The sequence below is a fragment of the Pristiophorus japonicus genome, chromosome 7 (assembly GCF_044704955.1).
Source record: "Pristiophorus japonicus isolate sPriJap1 chromosome 7, sPriJap1.hap1, whole genome shotgun sequence".
NCBI lineage: Eukaryota > Metazoa > Chordata > Chondrichthyes > Pristiophoridae > Pristiophorus > Pristiophorus japonicus.
This window is the reverse complement of record NC_091983.1, coordinates 148,185,028-148,204,454: the sequence shown is the minus strand read 5'-3', so window position 1 is coordinate 148,204,454 and position 19,427 is coordinate 148,185,028. Positions and strand designations below refer to the sequence as shown.

The window sequence follows — 19,427 nt, the reverse complement described above, 5'->3', positions numbered from 1 at the left end:
GTTTTTTTGTTTCTAACACAGATGAGACTGCGCACAGCGGGGTTAAAGTAACAGTGACCTCAGTCTTTATTAGGACACTCCAGATTGAGGAACAGGCCTCAGGTGCCGGCTTATATACAGTGCTCCCAAGGGAAGCTGGGATCCCTTGGGACTTCAGGGGATGCGCTCCCTGGTGGCGGAACATGGGAGTGCATGCTTTACAGATACACAACAGTTGTGATCTGGAATACACTGAGGCAGACTCAATCGTGGCTTTCAAAGGGAATTGGATAAGTACCTGAAGGAAAAACATTTGCAGGGCTACGGGAAAGGGCGGGGGAATGGGACTAGCTGAAGTGCTCTTGCAGAGAGATGGCACAGGCACGACAGGCCGGATGACGACCTCCTGTGCTGAAACTATTCAATGATAACAAAAACAAGTTGTGTTTGTATAGTGACTTTAACGTAGCAAAACCCAATGCGCTTCATAGGAGCAATATAAAATAAAATTTGACACCGAGTCATACAAGGAAATATTAGGGCAGATGACCAAAAGCCTGGTCAAAGAGGTACGTTTTAAGGAGCGTCTTAAAGGAGGAAAGAGAGATAGAGAGGCAGAGAGATTTAGGGAGGGAATTCCAGAGCTTCAGGCCTAGGCAGCTGAAGGCACGGCCACCAATGGTTTTTAACAGATTAAAGCCTTCCCTAGTCTGCAAAGCTCACAGATATATTTACCTACTAATCCATCAGCAGAATTTTCCAGGTTTTTGCCTCTCACAGGAGATTAAATGGCTCTTGGTGTGTAGAGAGTGTCTGAATGGCAACACATAAGGCATCATGACTGTGTGAGACAGGCGAGATAAGCTAGCTGGTCTTTTTCTGTCTCGCATTTTCTGATGTTTGTAGGTAACATGTCACTTACAGATTCTGAAAAGTTAGTGCAAGTGGTTTTGTGCACAGGCCTAATTAATGCCTGTGTTCCAGAATTATACCCATACTTCTTCTGTGGATTGCCTTCAAGATATTTTGATCTAATACGAATGTAGATAAGGAAACTGAGTTAAATTTGTTTTTCTCTATGGGCCCGAACTTGGTCGAAGTTCCGCCCACAGCCGCCGAGGTTCCACCGGAAACAGTTTCTTTTTTGGTGATTCCTCCGGTCCCGTCTATCTGCCACCCACCGGGAGGTTCCTCGCGGAGGTTTCACCGCCGCTACTTGCTGCCGCCCGCCATGCCGGAGGCTGGAAATCCAGGATTTTCCTCAGGCACCATGGACTAAGACCGCCCTGCCACCCGCCAGAAGGACCGCTGGCAAAAAGCTGGTCTGAGCTGGCTGAGAGTCGGGCGGCAGACTGAATCACTCAGAGTACTGCAGCGCTCCACATCCCGGGTATCGTGCACATGCAGCAGCATTAACAGTGGCACAGGAATAGTAATGTGATGGACTTCACGCCACACAGAAAGAGTTGAATATATAAATCCAGCTTACGCCGTTGAAGGGAGGGTGTGGTAGAGGAAGCAGCAATGAGTAGTGAAAGATGGTAAACCCTCAACGGAGTTGCCTTACAAGAGTTTTTATACCATTTCAGGAGGAAGATATTTAGCGACAGATTGTAACTGCGCAGATGGGATAGAAACATAAAAACATAGAAAATAGGTGCAGGAGTAGGCCATTCGGCCCTTCTAGCCTGCACCGCCATTCAATGAGTTCATGGCTGAACATGCAACTTCAGTACCCCATTCCTGCTTTCTCACCATACCCCTTGATCCCCCTAGTAGTAAGGACTTCATCTAACTCCTTTTTGAATATATTTAGTGAATTGGCCTCAACAACTTTCTGTGGTAGAGAATTCCACAGGTTCACCACTCTCTGGGTGAAGAAATTCCTCCTCATCTCGGTCCTAAATGGCTTACCCCTTATCCTTAGACTGTGTCCCCTGGTTCTGGACTTCCCCAACATTGGGAACATTCTTCCTGCATCTAACCTGTCTAACCCCGTCAGAATTTTAAACGTTTCTATGAGGTCCTCTCTCATTCTTCTGAACTCCAGTGAATACAAGCCCAGTTGATCCAGTCTTTCTTGATAGGTCAGTCCCGCCATCCCGAGAATCAGTCTGGTGAACCTTTGCTGCACTCCCTCAATAGCAAGAATGTCCTTCCTCAGGTTAGGAGACCAAAACTGTACACAATACTCCAGGTGTGGCCTCACCAAGGCCCTGTACAACTGTAGCAACACCTCCCTGCCCCTGTACTCAAATCCCCTCGCTATGAAGGCCAAAATGCCATTTGCTTTCTTAACCGCCTGCTGTACCTGCATGCCAACCTTCAATGACTGATGTACCATGACACCCAGGTCTTGTTGCACCTCCCCTTTTCCTAATCTGTCACCATTCAGATAATAGTCTGTCTCTCTGTTTTTACCACCAAAGTGGATAACCTCACATTTATCCACATTATACTTCATCTGCCATGCATTTGCCCACTCACCTAACCTATCCAAGTCGCTCTGCAGCCTCATAGAATCCTCCTCGCAGCTCACACTGCCACCCAACTTAGTGTCATCCGCAAATTTGGAGATACTACATTTAATCCCCTCGTCTAAATCATTAATGTACAGTGTAAACAGCTGGGGCCCTAGCACAGAACCTTGCGGTACCCCACTAGTCACTGACTGCCATTCTGAAAAGTCCCCATTTACTCCTACTCTTTGCTTCCTGTCTGACAACCAGTTCTCAATCCATGTCAGCACACTACCCCCAATCCCATGTGCTTTAACTTTGCACATTAATCTCTTGTGTGGGACCTTGTCGAAAGCCTTCTGAAAGTCCAAATATACCACATTCAACTGGTTCTCCCTTGTCCACTCTACTGGAAACATCCTCAAAAAATTCTAGAAGATTTGTCAAGCATGATTTCCCTTTCAAAAATCCATGCTGACTTGGACCTATCATATCACCTCTTTCCAAATGCACTGCTATGACATCCTTAATAATTGATTCCATCATTTTACCCACTACCGATGTTAGGCTGACCGGTCTATAATTCCCTGTTATCTCTCTCCCTCCTTTTTTAAAAAGTGGGGTTACATTGGCTACCCTCCACTCCATAGGAACTGATCCAGAGTCAATGGAATGTTGGAAAATGACTGTCAATGCATCCACTATTTCCAAGGCCACCCCCTTAAGTACTCTGGGATGCAGTCCATCAGGCCCTGGGGATTTATCGGCCTTCAATCCCATCAATTTCCCCAACACAATTTCCCGACTAATAAGAATTTCCCTCAGTTCCTCCTCCTTACTAGACCCTCCGACTCCTTTTATATCCGGAAGGTTGTTTGTGTCCTCCTCAGTGAATACCGAACCAAAGTACTTGTTCAATTGGTCCGCCATTTCTTTGTTCCCCGTTATGACTTCTGACTGCAGGGGACCTACGTTTGTCTTTACTAACCTTTTTCTCTTTACATATCTATAGAAACTTTTGCAATCCGTCTTAATGTTCCCTGCAAGCTTCTTCTCGTACTCCATTTTCCCTGCCCTAATCAAACCCTTTGTCCTCCTCTGCTGAGTTCTAAATTTCTCCCAGTCCCCGGGTTCGCTGCTATTTCTGGCCAATTTGTATGCCACTTCCTTGGCTTTAATACTATCCCTGATTTCTCTTGATAGCCACGGTTGAGCCACCTTCCCTTTTTTATTTTTACGCCAGACAGGAATGTACAATTGTTGTAGTTCATCCATGCGGTCTCTAAATGTCTGCCATTGCCCATCCACAGTCAACCCCTTCAGTATCATTCGCCAATCTATCCTAGCCAATTCACGCCTCATACCTTCAAAGTTACCCTTCTTTAAGTTCTGGACCATGGTCTCTGAATTAACTGTTTCATTCTCCATCCTAATGCAGAATTCCACCATATTATGGTCACTCTTCCCCAAGGGGTCTCGCACAACGAGATTGCTAATTAATCCTCTCTCATTACACAACACCCAGTCTAAGATGGCCTCCCCCCTGATCTTCTGTCAGAGTAAATAGCAAAAGTTAGATGATGTAAAGCTCTGGCAGGCTGCTGCATATGATATTGAGAACAGAATGACATGAGGTATGGAAGACGGAAAAATACATATAATGGACTGCAATTTCACCGATGCACATGTCATCTCAGGGGTGCCACTACGCGATGTTTGGCGTCAGAAAAAGTGGGGTGAAGTGCAAGACTTAATGTGTGCCCTGCAAGTAGGTCAACTGACTTTCATTGAATGGAAGCCTTCCTGCATTGGTCACCCTTATTGTTGTTGTGAGATGGCCTGATGGCAGGACCCATTATAAAGTAGAATCATAGGTGGAGGGCAAGATATCCCTCATACAGCGGAACGCCTGAGGGAGAGCTGTGTTTTTCTCAGAAGGCACCACACATTACGTAAAAATGGGACACTGACCAAGAGGGCTCAATTTTCCCCGAGGCCATTTTCTAGCATACTTACCCGGATTGCGCCACTTCAGTTGGGTCAGGAGTACTTCTCGAAAATAATCTTCCTACTTTCGCCGCTGTTTGGCCTCTTCTCTGCATGGCCAGTCACCTCCGAGGGGGCGGGGGTGGAGCCTGCGTTCTGCGCTGGAAAATGTGCCGGGACGTCTGCACATGCACGGTAAATAAAAGTGACGGCCGCGCATGCGCATTGGGGCTCTGAGTTAACAATCGGCCATTTTTAAACAGCTACTCTGCTTGGAGCAAAATCTAGAAAACGAATCCTTCAACAGAAAGCACCAAAACACGAGCAAGAATGCAATAGGTCTTACGAAACTGTCTATTTACTCATTTTATTGCACACTGCAGTTGATTTTGATTTGGGCTTACTGGAATAAATCATGTAATCGCCTAGACTTTGGGAGGGGGAAGAATAAATACCATCAGAAGGTAGGTTTGGCTAGCAACTACAAGACAGGTTTATTTAACATTAACTAGGTAAAGGAATAATATTCAGTTGAAGCAGTACATTTCTAGTACTATTCTTATTAAAATCACAAAACTTCTTTGTTAAACATAAAACTACCATTGAAATTTCTTGTGTGCTTCTTGCATGGCTTTACTCGACCACAGAACCTCTGATTAACCTTGTGCCCCGATGGCTTTCGGCCTGGGAAGGCAGCGGGCCAGTGCGTACGGGGTCCTTTCGGCCCGGGATGACAGCGAGCCAGCCCGCACCTATTCCAGGTCAAAATGACCCACCTCCCCCCGCCACCTACCTGACTTGTCTTCAGCCTTCCAGTCTGCTCCCCCGCCCCTAGCCCTGGCCAAAGGACTTGCCGGTGCGTTCTCCCGCCCCTAGCCCAGGCCGAGTGGTCTCCCCCCTCCCAGTCAAAGGCTTCCCCCCGCCCCCTCTCTCAACCTCTCTCTTCCTCCCCCACCTCTCTCTACCTGTTCCTTCTGAGAAGTGGCGTTTCTATTGAATGGATTTTATTTTTCAATGTCTTGTTCGTAGTTTTAGTTTGCAAATGCACTCCGCATGGATTTATTTAACATTGCTAAGGCTTGGTTGGTTCAGGTCCTCTCCACTTCCCGCCCCTATCCCAGGCCGAATGGCCTCTGATGTATTTACCTGCGCCGATTTCTTTAACTCTCCGCAAGGGTTTTCTCGAGTGGCCACATATGCTGGCCTAAGTAGAAATGGAGTAACTATTAGCTGGCCAAAGTTGCCTAAATGGCCAGAACTGGTGTAGGTGGCTGGTAACGCCCGTATTTGAAAAAAAAACATACCAAAAAAAACATAACTAAGTCAGTTATGCTGGTGCAAATTAATTGGGGAAACTGGGGATTTTTAAGTTAGACCAGAAAAAGCAGCCTACTGGGGAAAATTGAGCTCCAAGACTGTGTGAACAATGTGAATTTATTGAAAAGTGCAGCATTCCAAACGAGACAGAACATCATAACATTAATGAACATATCCATCACCAACACCCACCCTTCTACCCCCCACCTCTCTTCCCCCCACCCCCCCTTCGATGTGAGGTCCATTGTCCTCTTCTTCGTTCTGCCTTCAACACAGCGTGCCACATCTCTGCCCCTCACCACCTCTGCTTGATCAGGTTGTGCAGGAGAGGAGCCGGATCTCTGCAGACGTGTCCGTCTTGGCGAGGAGGTAGGGAGCGTGATTGATGGAGCCGGCATGTCTGGCTCCTCGGGATCTATGTGCCTTGAGGGTGTGGTGTCGGGCGCTTGCATGACCTGGCCAGAAGCCATCGCTTGTTTCATCGCCTCGATAGACTTGGTGTTGCGCTTCACCGCACTAATGAGCCGCTCCATGCTATCAGTATGGTGTTGAGCAACGGTCTCAATGCTGGTTGCTATCCCAGCCATGGTCTGCAGCAGATCGCGACCTTACTCGGTGTTCGTCCTCGATAGTTGAACTATGTTGTTAATGGATGCGAGCCGTCCTGCATCCTCAGGTGATTGTTGGGTCTGTGTGGGTGAATGCGGCGTGGTTGGTTTAACACTATGACCTCTGCGCCTGCTAGCACTTGTTGCTGGTTCGTCTGGTTCGAAGCCCATGAATTCGGATCCCGACGCTGAGGCTCTTCGGACAGGTGGCACACATGCCAGGAGGCTGGTGTCTTCCTCTTCCAGCTCCTCAAGCTCAATCATGGACCCTTCTCCCTCTCCTGGTCTTCCTGACTCTGGGTGACAGAGGTGGGTACGGTGGACATGGGTGTGGAGGAAGGAGCCGCTGTCTTGGGCTGGTGACAACGTCGGGGTGGGAATAGTTGGGATCACATTCCTCCTTTGTGTGCCAGAGGTGGATGGTGTGCATTGCTCGTTGGTGTCCGACTCACCATCTGCAAGTAGAGGACAACATTTAATTCTATAGCTGGGGGGTGGGGTTGGTCAAGATGACATGTGAGCCATTCAATCTCATATTGTGCCATCAAGGAGTTCCATCGCTACATGGGCACACCAATAATGGCCGACAAAATGTGCGTTAAAACGCTTTTGACTTAAGATTGCATGACCTTTCATGACATGAGCATCATGCACACCAGAGATTAGTATAACCTTACCATGTTATCATGGAATCTGCATTATCCTGTGTGGTTGCATGGTGCTGGTCAGCCACCAATGCCAAGCACACTCCTCTAGGCTGCTCAACTCGATGACCTCTGCTGGGCCCCCTTCCGTGGCTCTCAGGCTTGCTTTCTTGGGTGTCTTTTTCTTCTGCAGAAAGAAATGTTGCAACCTTGACCCCTTTTGCTCATGCCCCACACATACAGACACATGTGGCACAGAACCTTTTGGAGTTGCACGGGAGGTCTACAATAAATGGTTACTCACTCTTACTGACGCCACCTCAACACCCCGTTTCCTACACTGGTCTCCATCCTGCGCAATGTTGCCCATTGAGGACATGGCCTCACCAATCTCCCTCCAGATATATCTGTATTGGGGTGGTGGAGGTTTTCCACGACCATCCCGGGTGAGGTCTTCATACCTGCGCTCCACCTCTGATAAAAGCTTCTCCAGTTCTTCATCATTAAACCAGGGAGCTCTGGGCTTGGTTTTAACAGTCTTCTTTGAAGCTTTTTGTCCACTCATTTTAATTCCCTCGATGGATGGCTACTGATCACTTTGCATCTCTATTTCCAACACTCTCCCCTCTCCAACTAGCAGGTGCAAGGGAGTGATCAGCATTTAGGCGCATGCACAGATGTCCCATCAGCCCGAATCGCGTTATCACTAAATTCAGCTGGCAAATGAAACTACAAAAAAAAAACAAGTCTCGCGCATGCACGTTGCAGGGCCTCCGAAATTTTCCAATTTGAGAGGCCTGTACATACCGCCCACTGCTGCCACCCGCCCACTCCCTGTCACGACCACCGACACAACCGCGCCGAAACTCACTCCTGACTGGCCCCAGCGGCAGCAGGTGGGAAAAAGGTATGTGCCGCCCGGGGACCGCTGAGAAATAGACGGGCCATAGAGTCGACCAAGTTCGGGGCCTATGTTTCTTTCTTTCTGAAGCTTTTTCTCTTTCTAATAATTCCTAATTATGTTCTTTTATCGGCTTTTCTTCACTCTGCGTATAAATGGTGACATAATGCTGGGAATGACAACATTCACCACTGGCTCAGGCTGGATTGCTCAAGGAGAATAATCATGTTGCACCCATGTTGAAAGCAGGGAGGGAAAGAAGACAATAGCTGATACCAAGATTTTCTGCACTCTGATTATCCATGTTCTCAAGTATCTGCAAAAACATTCCAGGATGATGGGAGGCCAGTGGGAGTTAGGACTGCAGCACTTTCTTTTTTACTCACTGCCATTATCCTGCTCCTGCTGGAGCATCTGATGTAGCAGATCAGATTTGCTGGCTTAGAACTCCCAGGGGCCGAAATTGCGCTCCACCTACCGACTTTTTGGGTGAATTACCTGCCCAATCGATGGGGCGGCCATTAGAGCGATATTCGGTAATTTGGAGAAAAAAAAATGAAGGGGGCAGTGTTTGTGGTGGGAATGGGCTGTTTGTAGTGCTGGAGGGGCGGCCTGACCAATTCACTCAAGAAATTCACCTGATTCCCATTAACTGATAATGAGGCAGCTGCTTCCTGGCCTTTTTAAAGGGCAGGTTTTGCAGGTCGGTCCTGAGCATTGGGAGTTTGTTTTTGCTGCTTGTGGGATTACACAATGGCAAATGTAAGAGCTTTGAGCAGGTCCAGCCGCTTTTTGGATGCGGAAATAGAAACGCTGCTGTAAGGTGTGAAGGGAAGGAGGTGCCCCTGACTATTTCCTGACTGGGAGGTGTTCCGGAATGCCTGGGAAGAGGTGGCTGCAGAGCGGCGGCACATTATCATTTCGAGGAACAGGGAACTGGTGGGGGAGAGGCTGACATACAGCAGTTGACCAACATTGATGAAAGGGTGCATCGGCTAATGGGACCACATGTTGCCTGCCCAGTGGCCCCAGGCAATATGGATTCCGCTGGGGGCAGCATCGGTAAGTGAAGGCCTTCCTTTAATGCCCTCTGTCCCTGAATGTGCCGAAATGTCTGATGAGGGGGATGGAGAGAGAGAGAGAGACTGCTGCAAGCACCGCATCACTGCTTGCTACACACTCACACACCAGCTCAGGTTCTGGGAGTACACGTTTGCTGCAGTTTAGCTTAGGAGAGGGGTCTGCACTGGGTTCTGCACTGGTGCCTAGCAGGCTGCAGCATGGTGAAGGACAAAGAGAACCTTGGGAGCCAGCTCTCCGGAGGGCGCGTTTGCACGTGAGTTCTGCTGGACAGGGCTCAGATGAGCATCTCGATGTTGCGGTGTTTGAAAAAAGGGTGCAGGCCATGCATTTGCTGATGTTGGGTGCAATGGCAAGGGTGCTCAAGAGCCTCTTGCAAGTGGTCAGGAGCGTGGAGGAGTCTGCCTCCCTCATTGCAGACAGCTCTGCGCACACCATGGAGCCCATCATTGCCAGTGTGCAGACGATGGTGGATTCCCAGAGTGACTGCGTGGATCCAGCTGTGATGACTCGTGTTGTGGGCGATGTGGCAGCTTCCATGACAGCACAGGCGTAAGGGAACAAACCTCAGTGCTGCTCTGGAGAGGATGGCCACTGGCCTGGAAGCTCAGAATGCTCTCATGCACTCTGGGCAACAGGCCACAGAGCGTATTACTGCTGTCGTCTCTGGTGGCATCGAGACTGTATCTACTCTCGCATAGTCTCAGCTCGATGCCAAGTGAGTTCTGACTGCTGCCATCGTTGCTGGGTCCACCAGGGATCTTCTGGTGTCTCAGCAGCCCGCCCAACTGTGCTCCAGCAGATTGGTGGCAATGCTGAGGATCCTGATGTGGTCTCCTATGATCACAGCAGTCCCGATCCCAGCCCTGCCACTCCGTTATTGCTGCCAGCCATGGCTTGCCCTCAGCCAATCGAGACTGAGGGGCCCAATTTGCGGCCGGCCCTTCCAGGGCCAGAACTGGTCGAGGGCATTCCACAATGCCATCTGTAGCTTCTACACCTGAAACACAGCAGCCTTCCCATAGCCATGCTGCAGCCACAGGGGAGAATAGCTAGGCATAAGAGGGATTATAAGGAACTGCTCAAGGGTGAGAATTGATAATACTGTTTTTTTTTTGGGCACCTTATTGTGATATAAATCTTTATTTTGATTTTGAATATCTTTGAAGGTCTCTCATCTCAGTGTGGAAAATGATATGTCAAAGGGCTCATTGGTTTGGACATGAACATGCACAGATGAAGGTGAAAAGGCAGATCAACTCAGCGGAAACGAGCAGCAATGAGATGGCCTCGGACTTCCCATGCAGGGTCCGGTTGGCGACGCCGCCTCCTACATGGTTGCCAAGCCGTCCCCTGCACTTCCTGTTCCTGCGCCTTCTCAGCTGCTACTGCTTCGTTGTCGTCCAATGACTGTGCCCTCATGACTGCCAGGTTGTGAAGCATGCAGCACACGACGACGAATAGGGACACCCGCTCAGGTGAGTACTGCAGCACGCCTCCTGAGCGATCCAGGCAACAGAACCTCTGTTTATGGATTCCGATGATCTGCTCAATGATGGTCCTGGTGGACGTATGAGAATCATTACAGGATTGATGCGCAGCAGTGGTCAGTTTATGAAGGGGAGTCAGCAGCCAAGTGCAGAGTGGGTACCTCGTCTCCTAGGAGCCAGCCGCAATCTTGGTTTGGCCCAGCAAAGATGCCTGACATACCGGTGTGCCGCAGGATGAAAGCATCGTGGCTTCTGCCAGGATACCGGGCAACAATGGCCATGATTTTGCGGTTGTGGTCACACACCAGCTGGACATTGAGGGAGTGGAACACCTTGCAGTTACGGAACACCTCGGGATTGTTCTGTGGCACCCTCAATGCGACGTGGGTGCAGTCTACGGTGTCCTGAATCCTGGAGAAGCCCACAATCCTGATTAATCCAGTCTGCTGCTCCAATTGCTTCTCCTTGGTCATTGGAAAGGAGATGTAGTCGCTCTTTCTCTTATAGGGAGCATCTGGGACCTGACGGATGGAACAATGTGTGGCAAATTGTGAGATCTTTGAATTGTCTGCTGTTGCAGCTTGAAAAGATCCAGTGACATAGAAATTCAGGGCGATGGTGACCTTTGATGCGACGGTCAGAGCCGTCCTCAACCTTGTTTGAGGCTGCAGGTCTGGCTGCAGGAGATTGCACAACTCCGTTACCAAGTCCTTTCGGAATTGCAGTCTCCGGAGACACTGGTCATCAGTGAGCTGCAAGTATGAGAACTGTTCTCTGGAGACCCTTTGACGATTGGGCCTTCTGCCCCCACGTTTGTGTATATATCTTCCTGTAACACTGCCTCATTTCCTTCTTCCTCCTGCTCATGTTGGTCCTGACCCTCTGCATCCTGCCTTCTCCTCTCCATCTCCCTCAATCTCTGGTGCTGGAAGGGTCTGCATCCCTGACCCCCTTCCTCGCTGCATGCCCTTCGAGGCCCTTCCTGGTGCACCTCTCTATTTTGAGGTATGACGCCATCTCTATGGCCTTCTACATCTTTCTGACCGATGACATCTGGGTCCCTTGGCTGCTGTCTCCCCATCTGTTGCAGCCAGCGCCGCCGCCTTCTGCGTGCCTCCCTGCCCCACACAATGTGGAGGAGGCGTTCCGCTGCCAGCACTGGCCCTAGTTTTTCCAAACACTGGCCCACTGTTAAATCACAAACTCTTCTCTTGCAGACTATGAAAAGGCAGGGCCACGAATGTACAAATCCCTTTTTACTGACGCTACTTTCAAAACTTTAAACCGTCAAAATAAATTTGGCCGACAACAATGGAGGAAGCTGTAGCGCGCCTTTAACTGCTGCTGGTGGTCTTCATCCCACAGTGTGCTCCGACCCAAAAACCTGTCGTTGGCCCCGACAAGCGGTCGGAAGCCGATTTGAGGGCAATTTGGCTTCCGGGGCAGGGCCGAGGCGGTGCGCGGGTTGATGACGTTTTTACCGACGCATACGCAGGGCGAAAGTGGTGGGAATGGGAGGGTGATGCACTCCGCCGGAAAAAACAACAAAGGTGATGTTCCGATCATCGGTGACTCCACGCCGACCGGGCGGTGAATCCGCACTGACCCATGGCCACCTCTTTGAGGTGGTCACGACTCTTACAGAAGGGGGCGTTTCCAGCCCCCCAATCTCTTGCCCATAACTCCAGCCATCTGACTGGCTATAGACTCAAGGCAATTGGCCAAAAATTCTCCCCAATGTTAACCACAGATCCCCAGCTACAAAGGTAAGCACTAAACACAGCATATTCTCATCTCCAGTGATCACATTATGTTACATTCAATGCAAGTTTCAAATGCTGGCACTGGAGCCCATTTAAATAAGCACACTGTATTGATTTTAAAGCCAACAGCTGCACAGAGACAATCTCAGCGGAGATTTCCCTGACTTTAGAAAGTTAACAGATATCTATGTAGCTGGGGAGGGGGCATGATTGGCATCAAACGAGTGCGTTTACTCATGTCTCTTGGCTCTGTGATAGGATAGTGGTTGGAGCCACAAGTGTGCGCAATTGCACTGACCTTGCTGACAAGAACAAGTAATTGGGGGGTGGGGGGAGGGGGGAGGGATAGAAGAACTGAGAAGGTAGGTGTGAAGATTATCTGGACATATCCAAAATCAAGTTTCCATGTAGAGTGACTCAAAATTTTGGTTGCAGGCAAAATCCTTGAATATATGGGTCCTGAATTTACAAAGGAATGGGAGGCTTTGGAAATTTTTTTAAAGGGACCCTGATCTTGTGGCCCCAGCTATATAGTGCTTATAAACTGGCTATATATCATTTGTTTGTCTATCATCCTTCTATGTTTATTGGCATTTGGGGATCTTGCCATTCCTTTTCATGGTATCTTTTTGACATTTCCCCTGCAACACAGATATGCAATGGATCTGCAAGACAATATATAAGAATTTAGAAAAGAAACTGAACATTTAATCCAGTTTATTTTAAAATGAGTTAAACTTTTTCATATAATTTTTTTTTTTTTAAAAAGAAAACCAATACACTGAGATCATTGTTAAAATAAAACAAATAGCTTTTCATTGAGTAACTGAGTGGGAGGGCTCAAAGTTATGGATCATGAAACCATAGATCACAAAGAGGTCCCAGTAACAGATTTTACACCATTGTATAAACTCAGCCAATTGCCTATGGTGTACACTCAAGAAATGAGATTCTGTAATCAATTGCTTTAAACCTTACAATAAGAGTGTTTTTCAATAAATCTATATTTTTTCAGTCCATTGTTTGAGTTTGTGATTTTTAACAACATTCTATAAGTTTAATGTTTTTTTGGGATCAAAGTTTATCCCACTAATTTTCTATTACAAATAGAATCTGAAATAATTAAATTGGCAATGAAAAACAACAGTAATCATTCTTACATATAATGTGCCATAATCAAAAAAACATTTTTTTTAAATGCAGTCAGTCGAACGTCATTTCAATTTAAGAGGAACATTATATAGATTTTTCTTGAACTGTAAATTTAGACTACTGTAACCGGGATGGCTGGACTGACATATGAGGAGAGACTGGAGAGACTGGATTGACTGGACTTGTATTCACTGGAGTTTACAAGAATGAGAGGGGATCTCATAGAAACATATAAAATTCTGATGGGACTGGACAGGTTAGATGCAGAAAGAATGTTCCCAATGTTGGGGAAGTCCAAAACCAGGGGTCACAGTCTAAGGATAATGGGTAAGCCATTTAGGACCGAAATGAGGAGAAACTTCTTAACTCAGAGTTGTTAACCTGTGGAATTCTCTACCGCAGAGAGTTGTTGATGCCAGTTCGTTAGATATATTCAAGAGGGAATTAGATATGGCCCTGACGGCTAAAGGGATCAAGGGGTATGGAGAGAAAGCAGGAAAGGGGTATTGAGGTGAATGATCAGCCATGATCTTATTGAATGGCGGTGCAGGCTCGAAGAGCCGAATGGCCTACTCCTGCACCTATTTTGTTTCTATGTTATGAGACATATAATTAGAATGTGTCCATATGTATACCAGAATTCTTGGACTTATTTTGCTAAAGTAAGATTAGACTAGCAGCACATATCTGGGCATATTTCCCATTATCAAACACCAGTAAAAACATTATGCACAACAAAGTAAAGGCAGCGTGGAAAATGAAGACTGCATCAAACTAAAACAGAAGAAAACAATCCCTGACGTTTCCATGCAGCAAGACACAGGGCATACTAACAAGTCAACGACATGTTGCCCTTGCACCGTGTTGCAAATATTGTATTTGCTTCTTCCTCCAAAATAGAGTTTATTAAATGAATAAATTGCTCCCTGTAGTTGCTCACTTTTCTTCCAAAAATTGCAAAGTAGTAAGATCCTGTCATACCACAATGCTTAGTCAGAAATGACCAAGACACAAGTCTAACATGATCAACAAATAAAATAAAACATGATTTTATATTAAAAATTGTGGCTGTTCAATGAGTACTTCAGTTAGATAGACAGACAAAATGATAGAAAGATAAAAAGAACTGCAGGATCATGCACCTTTACTTGCATGCTATAAAGAAAACAATGAACAGTAAATTATACCATATGCTGCAGTTTCAACAATATAAAGAAATATAAATCTAATATTCCTGACTCCACATAATCATTTTTAACTCGGCATACTTGTATTGCAAAATACAGTATGTATAATTTTATGCACCAGACAGGAGCTGTTGGCAACATTATTCTGGAGGATTATCAACTCTCCCTGACCTCCTCCCCTCCCCCAACACATGCGCATACAGTGACAGGACTTTGATGACAGTCTTTTTTATATCAGAAAATGTTGGCATATGCAAGGTTGAGTGATCACAATTGTACCTGTGAATTGTTTCACTTTGTAATCCTGGCATTCCCTTCTATAATACGATCACCAAAGCAGAATGCTTTGAAGAAAGCTTATCGGCCTAAAATGAATAGTCAATAAGCAATTAGTACAAGGCCCTCATCCTATTTGAAAAGATCTTTCCAGTCTCAAGAGACGAGCAGTGAAGCAGATGAGTCCTTTGCTTGACGTTTAAAGGCAACTTTCAGTTGTGGTATTGCAGGCCATCATGAAACTGGAAGAAAGATACATCCACATCTTTTGCAGGAAGTGTAGAAAATCGGCCTCTCCTACTTTTCTCACTTTGGGGTAAGGTGTGGGGAAGCAACTCCAACATTTAGAACAGACAACTGATATTTCATCTTGATATGAAATTTAAACCTACAATGAACTTACAACAACTTTCAAAATGTAAAATTTGACTAGAATATAGGACTATTTTTCCTCATTTTCATAATAATTTTCATAAATTTCATTTTCTGTGAAACAGACATTCAAAAGTTGAGGCGCATAACTAATAGATGGGCAATACAGGCCAGGAAGGTAGCAGATTTGATCTTTGATGTGTACTTAGTCTGCTGGTATCAGTTAACATAGCAGGGCTGATACAATTGACCCTAGATCCCTAGGTTAGGGAGGGTAAAATGGCCAGAGTTCCTGCTCCTGACTGCTATTCAGCAACACCTACTGGAAATGTGCATAATGGCCATTCAGCAAGAACATGATTGGGCTTTGGTGTGCTGCCTCTACAGTTGAATAGCCAAATAACACGCACGGTCAAGGATCACACATGAATAAATAAATCCCACTTGAACACAGTACTGGAGGGCGATCACGTGGAACTATAACACAGCAAGGAATAAACACCTTTTGAAGAGGAGAGGTGAAAAAAACTTGAGAGTTGGAGTGAAATACATCTCTGCCTTTATGTTACCTGCCATATCTGCTCCTCACTAAGCGATGTCAGACGATCACTCTTTAGAACTTCTCGGAGCAGCCGGTATGGAAGTGCCATGACCTTCTCAGGATGGTTTTTCAGCAGTTCAGAAAGGTGTTTGACCAGGAAGTTAACTACTGCTTCCTCCAGCAGTGTAAGATTAAATAGGTCAGCAAGTTTGTATAAATCCAGGTAATTGAAGCTGGTCAGTTCCTAAGAGAACAAAAGGAACACTGAAAATTACATTCCTGTCACTCATACACATTTAGGGTGTACATACAATTTCACTAAAATCATTATCCGGTAGCATCTCTTACAAATGTCATACCATAGAATGAGTGAGTCTTCAAAAGGCACTTATCCAAACCAAATTTAAGAAGAGACAGAATAGAGATAGGCTACTTCCTATAGGCCACTCTTGTTTAACGCTATTTGCAGAGGAGCATTGGAAAAGACCTCTGAGGAAGTCACCTGTCTACTCTGCTGGACATTTAAATGAGTGGCTTGGAGCCAAACAATATTTTTTTTAAAGCAACGAATAAAAATAAATGTAAATACCAGTCATTAGAATAGTTCAAGGTTGTAATCACATTTGAAAGACACGGGTCCTTTTTTTTCCAGGAGGGAGAGCAAATTTTAGTTCACATATTGACAGTAACAGTTCTTCATTTGAAATAAAAAGACTTTCATTTCACAGTCAGCTTTATGATTTTTATGACTGAGTCTGCTAACTTAATGTCAAGTTATAGGATCATTATACTGTGAAGCTGCAACTTACATCCATAAGGAACTGAATTGAGGCAGCCTCAATTAGTTCCACGTAAGTGCCTTACAGTCAACAGAAACACAAGGCTTTCGTACTATCAGTCTGGGATGAATTTCAACTCAGTTCCAGAGGAGAAAGGATACTGTTTAAACCTATTTGAATCCCTGAGAATAGATTATAGCCTATTTAGCCATTTCAATACTCAAAATTTATTTTATATATGGGATATGCCAAAGGTGAAAATTTTTGAGGAATAGTTACCCATGGCCCTTCTTTTGCAAATCTATTGAGCTTAGTTTCAAAACGGCATAAATTGCAGCCTGGGTAGATGTTATCTGTTTTCTCTTTAACAAGGATGGTTTGCAACATGTTGAATTTTGACAGAGAGTGCAGAACATCCTACAATTATGAGAGACAGTGCAGAACACCCTACAATTATGAGAGACAGTGCAGAACATCCTACAATTATGGGAGACAGTGCAGAACACCCTACAATTATGGGAGACAGTGCAGAACATCCTACAACTATGGGAGACAGTGCAGAACACCCTACAATTATGAGAGACAGTGCAGAACACCCTACAATTATGGGAGACAGTGCAGAACACCCTACAATTATGGGAGACAGTGCAGAACACCCTACAATTATGAGAGACAGTGCAGAACATCCTACAATTATGAGAGACAGTGCAGAACATCCTACAATTATGAGAGACAGTGCAGAACATCCTACAATTATGAGAGACAGTGCAGAACATCCGACAATTATGAGAGACAGTGCAGAACACCCTACAATTATGAGAGACAGTGCAGAACACCCTACAATTATGGGAGACAGTGCAGAACACCGTACAATTATGAGAGACAGTGCAGAACATCCGACAATTATGAGAGACAGTGCAGAACACCCTACAATTATGGGAGACAGTGCAGAACATCCTACAATTATGAGAGACAGTGCAGAACATCCTACAATTATGGGAGACAGTGCAGAACACCCTACAATTATGGGAGACAGTGCAGAACATCCTACAATTATGAGAGACAGTGCAGAACATCCTACAATTATGAGAGACAGTGCAGAACACCCTACAATTATGGGAGACAGTGCAGAACATCCGACAATTATGAGAGACAGTGCAGAACACCCTACAATTATGGGAGACAGTGCAGAACATCCGACAATTATGGGAGACAGTGCAGAACACCCTACAATTATGGGAGACAGTGCAGAACATCCTACAATTATGAGAGACAGTGCAGAACACCCTACAATTATGGGAGACAGTGCAGAACACCCTACAATTATGGGAGACAGTGCAGAACATCCTACAATTATGAGAGACAGTGCAGAACATCCTACAATTATGAGAGACAGTGCAGAACACCCTACAATTATGGGAGACAGTGCAGAACATCCGACAATTATGAGAGACAGTGCAGAACACCCTACAATTATGGGAGACAGTGCAGAACACCCTACAATTATGGGAGACAGTGCAGAACACCGTACAATTATGAGAGACAGTGCAGAACATCCGACAATTATGAGAGACAGTGCAGAACACCCTACAATTATGGGAGACAGTGCAGAACACCCTACAATTATGAGAGACAGTGCAGAACATCCGACAATTATGAGAGACAGTGCAGAACACCCTACAATTATGGGAGACAGTGCAGAACACCCTACAATTATGAGAGACAGTGCAGAACACCGTACAATTATGGGAGACAGTGCAGAACACCGTACAATTATGAGAGACTGTGCAGAACATCCTACAATTATGAGAGACAGTGCAGAACACCCTACAATTATGGGAGACAGTGCAGAACACCCTACAATTATGAGAGACAGTGCAGAACACCCTACAATTATGAGAGACTGTGCAGAACATCCTACAATTATGAGAGACAGTGCAGAACATCCGACAATTATGAGAGACAGTGCAGAACATCCTACAATTATGGGAGACAGTGCAGAACACCCTACAATTATGAGAGACAGTGCAGAACACCCTACAATTATGGGAGACAGTGCAGAACATCCTACAATTATGGGAGACAGTGCAGAACACCCTACAATTATGAGAGACAGTGCAGAACACCCTACAATTATGGGAGACAGTGCAGAACATCCTACAATTATGGGAGACAGTGCAGAACACCCTACAATTATGGGAGACAGTGCAGAACATCCTACAATTATGGGAGACAGTGCAGAACATCCTACAATTATGAGAGACAGTGCAGAACACCCTACAATTATGGGAGACAGTGCAGAACATCCTACAATTATGGGAGACAGTGCAGAACACCCTACAATTATGAGAGACAGTGCAGAACATCCTACAATTATGGGAGACAGTGCAGACCGCCCTACAATTATGAGAGACAGTGCAGAACACCCTACAATTATGAGAGACAGTGCAGAACATCCTACAATTATGAGAGACAGTGCAGAACATCCGACAATTATGAGAGACAGTGCAGAACACCCTACAATTATGAGAGATAATGCAGAACATCCTACAATTATGAGACAATGCAGAACATCCTACAATTATGAGACAGTCCAGAACACTCTACAATTATGAGAGACAGTGCAGAACACCCTACAAAAAGAGCCAACATCACTCTCAAAATAAAGAATTGTTATCTGTGTGAAGTTATTGATGGCAACATTGTAAATTTAACTAAACCTTTGCAAGTTACTTATCATTTTGTTCAGCTCAATCTCCTTAAAATCCTCCTCAGAAAAAAACTGAAAAATATTCACCATTTGATTTTATGTAGGTTTCAGTTAACATAAGTAAGGTCCATATCAGTTTATTTCCAATACATATACACTAAGATTACACCTGAAAAATTATTG

At 45.7% G+C, this 19,427-nt stretch overlaps 1 protein-coding gene across 6 annotated transcripts in view; it reads right to left on the bottom strand.

Annotated features, from left to right (window-relative positions):
- klhl32 (kelch-like family member 32) overlaps nucleotides 1-19,427 on the bottom strand; it is a 478,483-nt gene that overhangs the window by 166,977 nt on the left and 292,079 nt on the right. For all 6 annotated transcript variants that reach the window (XM_070885400.1, XM_070885397.1, XM_070885403.1 and 3 more), the window contains one exon: nucleotides 15,784-15,999. In XM_070885400.1, the coding sequence (XP_070741501.1) occupies nucleotides 15,784-15,999 (216 nt within the window). The remainder of the gene's footprint in view (nucleotides 1-15,783; nucleotides 16,000-19,427) is intronic.